General features: G+C 46.8%; 1 protein-coding gene across 1 annotated transcript in view; it reads left to right on the top strand.

Moving 5' to 3' along the window:
• The first annotated feature begins 3,246 nt into the window (after positions 1–3,246).
• uox (urate oxidase) overlaps positions 3,247–8,957 on the top strand; it is a 31,785-nt gene continuing 26,074 nt past the window's right edge. Inside the window, exon 1 of the mRNA XM_060829616.1 lies at positions 3,247–3,483. Coding sequence (XP_060685599.1) covers positions 3,247–3,483 — 237 coding nt within the window. The remainder of the gene's footprint in view (positions 3,484–8,957) is intronic.

The raw sequence follows: 8,957 nt of genomic DNA, 5'->3' as shown, positions 1-8,957 counted from the left end.
AGGGTAATAGAACAGAACATGGAAATAGGACGTTACTGTGCTGCACAGGCCCTTCGGCCCTCAATGTTGTGCTGCCCTGTGAAACCAACCTGAAGCCCATCTAACCCACACTATTCCAATATCATCCATATGTTTATCCAATAACCATTTAAATGCCCTTAAAGTTGGCGAGTCTATTATTGTTGCAGGCAAGGCATTTCATGCCCTTACTGCTCTCTGAGTAAAGAAACTATCTCTGACATTTGTCCTATATCTATGCCCCCTAAAGCTATGCCTCCTTATACTAGTCATCAACACCTGAGGAAAAAGGCTCTCCCTGACCACCCTATCTAACCCTCTGATTATTTTATATGTCTCAATTAAGTCGCCTCTCAACCTTCTTCTCTTTAACAAAAATAGCCTCAAGTCTCTCAGCCTTACCTCATAGGACTTTCCTATACCAGGCAACATCCTAGTAAATCTTCTCTGAACCCTTTCCATGCTTCCACATCCTTCCTATATTTTGATGTTCAGAACTGTACGTAATATTCCAAATGTGGCCACTCCAGAGTTTTGTACAGCTGCAGCATGACCTCATGGCTCCAAAACTCAATCCCTCCACCAATAAAAGCTAACACACTGTATACCTTCTTAACAACCCTATCAATCTGGGTGGCAACTTTCAGGGATTTATGTACACGGAAACCAAGATCTCTCTGCTCATCTACACAACCAAGAATCTTACCATTCACCCAGTATACTGTATTCCTGTTACTCCTTCCAAAATGAATCACCTCACACTTTTCTATATTAAACTCCATTTGCCACCTCTCAGCCCAGCTCTGCAGCTTATCTATGTCCCTCTGTAATCTGCAACATCCTTCCGCACTGACCACAACTCCACCGACCTTAGTGTCATCCACAAATTTACTAACCCGTCCTTCTACACCCTCATCCAGATCATTTATAAAAATGACAAACAGCAGTGGCCCCAAACCAGATCCTTGCGGTCCATCGTTCATAACTGAAGTTCAGGATGAACATTTCCCATCAACCACCATCCTCTGTCTTCTTTCAGCTAGCTAACAGAGCGAGGAATACAGTGTAACAGCTGCAGAGAAGATGCACACACAGAGAGAGATCAACATTACATTTAAAATTTGAGATGCCCATTCAGGACTGTAATAATACCAGGGAAGACGCTTGATAAGTGATAGTTCATGGTCTCTATTACTGATTATTGTTATTAATTCCAGATTTATTAATTAAATGAATTTAAATTTCACCCCGAAAATCAGGCTATTTAATATGATCATGGCTGATCAAGCAACTCAGTCACTTTCTCTCTGTACTCTTTGACACCTTTAGCCCTGAGAACTATATCTAACTCCTTCTTGAAAACACCGAATGCTTTGGCCTTAACCACTTTCTGTGGTGGAGAATTCCCCACTCTCTTCATCTCATTTCTCTAGATTCTCCATCCTTAGACAGTGGTCCCTAGTTCCGGACTCCCCAGTCAACAGCAATATCCTTCCTGCTTTCTACTTCTGTTAGACTTTTCTAGGTGTCTATGAGATCTTGTTTATATTCTTCTAAATTCCAGTGAATATAATCCTAACTGATCCAACCTTTCCTCATACATCACTCCTACCTTCCAAGGGAATGAGTCTAATAAATCTTTGCTACATCCCTCCATCCCAGAACATCCTTCCTCGAATAAGGAAACCAAAATAGCATATGATACTCCAGGTGTGGCCTCACCAAGACCCTGTACAATGGCAGTAAGACAGCCCTGCTCCTGTACGCAAATCTTTTCACTGTGAAGACCATTTTCTTTCTTCATCGCCTGCTAGCTTACTCTCAATGACTGGTAAATGAGAGACACTCAGCTCTCATTGTGCCTTCCCTTTTCCCAATCCAATACCATTCAGATTATAACCAGCCCACTACCAAAGTGGATAGCCTCACATTATCCACTGAGTTCACGGATCTGAGTTCAAAACAAACCATGGCAGATGTTGCAATTTGAAGTCAATAAACATTTAGGGAAGGAAGCTGCCATCCTTACCCAGTCTGGTCTGCATGTGACTCCCAGACCCACAGCGATGTGGTTCATTCTCAACTGCCCTCTGGGTACTTAGAGATGGCCAGTGACACCCACATCCTGGGAATGAATAAAACATTCCCTGCTCCAGGTCCAAAACCCAGACTTCCAGGACCTGCAGCTGGAGACCCTTCCTGTAGACAGACTGATCCCGGGCACTGCAATGGGGTCTCACTTCCATCCTGCATGGGTTAGGAGGAATACACCTCGCCCCGAACTCTCCCTCCATGACATACCCCTTTAAACTAAATCCTTAGACTGCCCTTCAACTCAATTACTGTAAGGGCATTCCTCTCTGGACTTTTGTACTATTGATCTTATTAATTTATTTATATATATATATTCACTCATGTAGCTGCTTCCTGTACCCTTGAGTTACTTTTTGACACTCTTCCCAGAATGCTCCACTGCGAGACTGACTGCGGGACACTCTTCCCAGAATGCTTCACTACGAGACTGATTGCAGGACACTCTTCCCAGATTGCTGAAGATTGTTAATAGTCCATCACTTAAGCCTGGGAAGGACAGATGTTTTGGTTTTTCAGGAGTTCAAGGGATAAATGGAATGAGCTGGAATGTGGATTTTCAGCATAATCAGCCATAACCATGTTGGGAAGTGGAACGGGCTCAATAGACTGAATGGTCTTCTCCTGCTCCTATTCCTTAATTTTCGAGGGTCTTAACCAGGTGGGCATCATATCCGAGGTTTGCACAGTTTTCCATACATTATTTATCTTGGTTGTTGTCTACTAGGTCACATGCAAACTCTCCGTGGGTGGTTCCAGCAGGTGGAAGTGTCTTCACAGTGAACATCGGTTTTTATGTGTACATTTTGTCGTGTTATTCTGTATTGCACAGTGGAATGTTTACACCAGGTACCCACATGATTACCTCAATTCCCTGGATTGATAGTCTAGCTTGGCCATCACATCTCTGATGTTCAGATACAACACTGGAGAAGATTCTGGAAGGTCTCAGGTGATGAGGGAGCATCTGTTGAGAGTGAACAACAGCCAGAACCCTGACATGTCCCTGTGGAGGATCAAAGGCTGGACTGAGTATTTCATGCCTCTCTCTCTCTCTGTCTCTCCCTCTCTCCTCAGGTGTTATCCAAAGGAGCTTCACCCTTCCGGAATGTTCTCCCTGATGGTTTTGACCCGATAATGTTTTCCTTTGCAATGCAGGGAGATGTGGAATTTGTCCGGACTGGATACGGGAAAGATGTGGTGAAGGTCCTCACGATCAGAAGAGAGGGAAAGCGTCATTACATCAAAGAGTTTGAAGCTAACATTCAGCTTACACTGAAGACCTTAAAGGATTACATGCATGGAGACAATTCTGATATTATTCCGACTGACACGATGAAAAATACCATTCACGCCTTGGCTAAGCTCAAAGGAGTAAGTGTGCTTCTGGGTTTTGTTGATTAGATTACTTCCAGTGTGGAAACAGGCCCTTCGGCCCAACAAGTCCACACCGACCCGCCGAAGCGCAACCCACCAGCTACCTTGTTGCTGTAAATGTAAAGTTGTGACAGACCCATTAGAGAGAGATGATGTTGTTGGCTTATAGTGAGGGTCACCACAGGTCAGGGAAAGGGAGAGGGTGGGAATGACAGCCCTTCACAGTAACCACAGTCAGCCTGAGCTGTTATAAACCAGCTAGGAGAAAGTGAGGACCGCAGATGCTGGAGAGTCAGTCAAAAAGTGTGGCACTGGGAAAGCACAGCAGGTCAGGCAGCATCCAAGGAGCAGGAGAGACAACATTTCAGTCATAAGCTCTTCATCAGGAATGTGGGGAGGGGCAAGGGGGCTGAGAGATAAATGGGAGGGGGTGGTGGGGCTGGGGGAAAGGTAGCTGGGAAGGCGATAGGTAGATGAAGGTGGGGTGGTGATAAGTTGGAACGGAGGGTGGAGTGGGTTGGCAGGAAGGAAGATGGACAGGTAGGACAGGTCAAGAGGATGGTGCCATGTTGCAGGGTTGGATCTGGGATAAGATGGGGGAAGGGGAGGAAACTGGTGAAGTCAATATTGATGCCGCGTGGTTGGAATATCCCAAGGCAGAAGATCAGGCATTATTCCTCCAGTTATCGAGTGGCTAGGACTTGGCGTTGGAGAAGGCCCAACGTCCTTGGTGGAGTGGGAGAGGGTGTTGAAGTGGTCAGCCACAGGGCAGTGGGATTGTTGGGTGCGTGTATCCCAGAGATGTACCCTGAAATGTTTGGTGAGTTGGTGCCCTGTCTCCCCAGTGTAGCGGAGACCACATCAAGAGCAGCGGACACAGTAGATGGGCACCGCTCTCTTGAAATGTCCCACCTGTCCATCTTTCTGCCCACTTTTCCATGCCACCCTCCCAACCTATCACCATCACACCTCACCTTCATCTACCTATCGCCTTCCAAGCTACCTTCTCCCCAGCCCTACTCTCAGCCCCCTTGCCCATCCCCCACATTCTTGATAAAGGGCTTATCCCTGAAATGTTGACACTCCTGCTCCTTGGATTCTCCCTGACCTGCTGTGCTTTTCCAGCAGCACACCTTTTGACTCCTATAAACCAGCTGCCCTGCCAACTGAGCTAACCAACCTCCATAACTTGTGACGGTAACCCAGTCTTCCTTGCACACTAGACTATAGAGTCAGAGTTTTACAGTATGGTAAGAGGCTGTTCAGCCCCATCATGTCCATGTTGGTCATTAAGCACTTATCTAATCTAACACCATTTACCAGTATAGGGCCCATAACCTGTATAATATAGCATATCTAAATAGTAGTTAAATAGTGTCATGGTACCTGTGTCCAGGAGTTAGTTAGAGTTTGAGCTGAACAGGCTGGGGCTGTTTTCCCTGGAGCGTTGGAGGCTGAGGGGTGACCTTATAGAGATTTATAAAATTATGAGGGGCATGGATAGGGTAAATAGACAAGATCTTTTCTCTGGGGCGGTGGAGTCCAGAACCAGAGGGTGAGAGGAAAGATTTAAAAAGGACCTAACGGGCAACTTTTTCACACAGAGGGTGGTGTGTGTGGGGAATGAGCTGCCAGAGGAAGTGGTGGAGGCTGGTACAATTACAACATTTAAAAAGCATCTGGATGGGTATATGAATAGGAAGGGTTTAGAGGGATATGGCAAATGAATACAGATTAATTTATGATATCTGGTCAGCATAGACAAGTTGGACCGAAGGTTCTGTTTCTGTGATGCACTCTATGACTCTGGGTGACAAAAAGTTTACTTAAATTCTCTCTAAACGTCCCAAAGTTAATCTTTATACAAGAGGGTGTCAGCACTGTGTAAACACATCCTGGGTACTATGTTTGTGTACTCGATATGCTTGGTTATTGACACAGCTATGTAAAGTAGATGGTAGTTTCTCAGTGTGCAGGAACATTACCTCCAGAGATTGGGACAATGTTTTCAAATGTCTTCAGCTTACAGCATTGGCTTGTGGTTTGGTTCCAGTTTGAATAAAATTTGGATATCCCTTCGGGTAATTCTGGGGTGTTTTGACTTGGAAAGGATTTTTCTCTTTCTCTCTGTCAGTGACTATGACATGTCTACCCCATGGTAGGCTTATGCGGAAAGTCAGGAGGCATGGGATAGAGGGAAACTTGGCCAATTGGATAGAAAACTGGCTAACCGGTCGAAGTCAGAGAGTGGTGGTAGATGGTAAATATACAACCTGGAGCCCAGTTACAAGTGGAGTTCCACAGGGATCAGTTCTGGGTCCTCTGCTGTTTGTAATTTTTATTAATGACTTGGATGAGGGAGTTGAAGGGTGGGTCAATAAATTTGCAGATGATACGAAGATTGGTGGAGTTGTGGATAGTGAGGGTGGCTGTTGTCAACTGCAAAGGGACTTAGATATGATGCAGAGCTGGGCTGAGGAGTGGCAGATGGAGTTCAACCCTGTCAAGTGTGAGGTTGTCCATTTTGGAAGCACAAATAAGAATGCGGAATACAGGGTTAACGGTAGGGTTCTTAGTCAGGTGGAGGAACAGAGGGATCTTGGGGTCTATGTACATAGATCTTTGAAAGTTGCCACTCAGGTGGATAGAGCTTGTAAGAAGGCCTATGGTGTATTAGCGTTCATTAGCAGAGGGATTGAATTCAAGAGTCGTGAAGTAATGTTGCAGCTGTACAGGACTTTTGTTAGGCCACATTTGGAGTACTGTGTGCAGTTCTGGTCGCCTCACTTTAGGAAAGATGTGGAAGCTTTGGAGAGGGTGCAGAGAAGATTTACCAGGATGTTGCCTGGAATGGAGACTAGGTCGTACGAGGATAGGTTGAGAGTTCTCGGCCTTTTCTCGTTGGAACGGCGAAGGATGAGGGGTGACTTGATAGAGGTTTATAAGATGATCAGAGGAATAGATAGAGTAGACAGTCAGAAACTTTTTCCCCGGGTACAACAGAGTGTTACAAGGGGACATAAATTTAAGGTGAAGGGTGGAACGTATAGGGAGTTGTCAGGGGTGGGTTCTTTACCCAGAGTGGTGAGGGCATGGAATGCGCTGCCCGTGGGAGTGGTAGAGTCAGAATCATTGGTGACCTTTAAGCGGCAATTGGATAGGTACATGGATGGGTGCTTAATCTAGGATAGATGTTCGGCGCAACATCGCGGGCCGAAGGGCCTGCTCTGTGCTGTATTGTTCTATGTTCTATGTTTTTTTATTTAGACCAGAGCATTGGTGTGGGCATTTTGCTTCTACCAGTATTTATGCCCATGTCTAAGTTCCCAGTGCCACCCGCATAGCTGTGGGTCAGATGCAGAGCTGGGAGGGTAGACTTTCTACCTTAAAGGACAGCAGTAAGCTAGATTTTTTTTTATTTTACAACAACTGACAGTAGCTCCTGTCAAGCCTGTTTTTATTGAAATCAGATCTCACCAGCCACCACAGTGGGACAGGAACTCATACCCTCACAACAATGATGGGCCTGGTGTCCTAGCTTCCCAACCCAGTGACATTAACACATCACCATCTCTCCACTTGCAGGGAAGCACACCGTCACTGGTACAGACTATTCCAGCTCTCCTCTTACAAACATTATCATTGAGAGTTCAGACACATCACTATGCCATAGCTCTGCTGCCCTGTCTGCTTACATACCATGGTTCAGTTTGACAGCAGATACCTCAGGGCATTGGAGCAGTCCCACCAACGCTCCCCGGGCACGTTCCTGTGAATCCACTGGGAGGAAAGCAGCACCAACGCCAGCGCCTTCAACCAGGCCAACATCCCCAGCATTGAGGCACTGACCGCATTCACCCCCACCCCTCACCCCCACCCCTACCCCCCAGTCGGCTGCGATGAACTGGGCACATCATCCCCATGACCGACACAAGACTCCCCAAGCCGGGGTTCTACTCCCAGCTCCGAAACGGCAGGTGGACCGAGGAAGTGCTTCAGGGATACCCTTCACTGGCAGCATTTCCACAGACACATGGGAAACAATGGCCCAAGATTACCCCAAAAGTGGAGGAGGAGGAGCATCCAGGAAGGTATTGTGCACCTTGAGACTTGCTGTAGGGAAAAAGCAGAAGCCAGGGAAAACAGAAAGGAGCACGCAGCTACACCAACATCTCACCCACCCCCTTCCCATGACCACCTCCTGCCCCCAGTGTAACAGAGCCTACCGTAGCCCCATCAGGCTATACAGCCACACACGGACTCACCCTGAGAGTGGGAGAGAGTCATCCTTGTCTGTGAGGGACCGTTGGTGGTGATGACGATGGTTCAATTGAGCACAGTGAGCAGGGGTCGGTTATCAGGCTCACGTAATCAACACCGACCAATCGAACAATTGGACACTACGGTGGTGTCAATGCAACCTGCTGCTTCCACCCAGTATACACAAAATGGGCCAGTCAGTGGAAGAGCACAGCAGGTCAGACAGTATCTGAGGAGCAGGAAAGATAAGGTTTCAGACCGAAACCCTTCTCAGATGCTGACTGACCTGCTGTGCGTTTCCAGCTCCACACCTATCAACACTGGCTTCCAGCATCGGCCCCCCCCTTACTGTCTCCATTGGTCGCTCAGTATCTTGTCCCAAACATTAGAAAGGTAACATCTCCTTCATTAACCAGTGAGGAGCAAGGCTGAATGAAATGGCCGTCTTCAACATACAGAGGGATCTAGGCATACAGATCCACAATTCTCTGAAATTGGCAACACAACTGGGTAAGGTGGTCAAGAAGGTTTATGGCATGTTTGGCTTCATCAGTTAGGGCACAGAGTGTAAAAATTGGCAAGTCATGTTGCAATTGTTTCGAACTTTGAGGAGAAAGTGAGGACTGCAGATGCTGAAGATTAGAGTCGAGAGTGTGGTGCTGGAGAAGCACAGCAGGTCAGGCAACATCTGAGGAGCAGGAGAATTGATCTTTTGGGCATAAACCCTTCATTAGGAATGAGGCTTGTGGGCCAAGGGGGCTGAGGGATAACCTATCACACTCTCAGCTACCTTCCCCCCAGCCCCACCCCTCTCCTATTTATCTCTCAGCCTCCTGGGCCCACAAGCCTCATTCCTGATGATGGGCTTATGCCCGAAATATCGACTCTCCTGTTCCTTGGGATGCTGCCTGACCTGCTGTGCTTTTCCAGCACCACTCTCTCAACACTGTTTAGAACTTTAGTTTGGCCACATTTGGAATGTTGTGTTCCGTCTATAGCCACACCACCAGGAGGTGGAGGCTATAGAGAGGGTACAGAGATTGTTTACAAGGGTGTTGCCTGGTTTGGAGGGTATTAGCTATGAGGAGAGATTGGACAAACTTGGTTTGTTTTCACCTGAGCAAGAATGAGGGGCAACCTGAGAATTTTCCAAAATTATTAGAGGCGTGGATGAACTAGAGAGTCAGAGTCTTTATCCCCGGGTAGAAATG

Source organism: Hemiscyllium ocellatum, chromosome 9, assembly GCF_020745735.1.
Source record: "Hemiscyllium ocellatum isolate sHemOce1 chromosome 9, sHemOce1.pat.X.cur, whole genome shotgun sequence".
Lineage (NCBI taxonomy): Eukaryota > Metazoa > Chordata > Chondrichthyes > Orectolobiformes > Hemiscylliidae > Hemiscyllium > Hemiscyllium ocellatum.
This window is presented reverse-complemented; position numbering and strand designations above follow the sequence as displayed.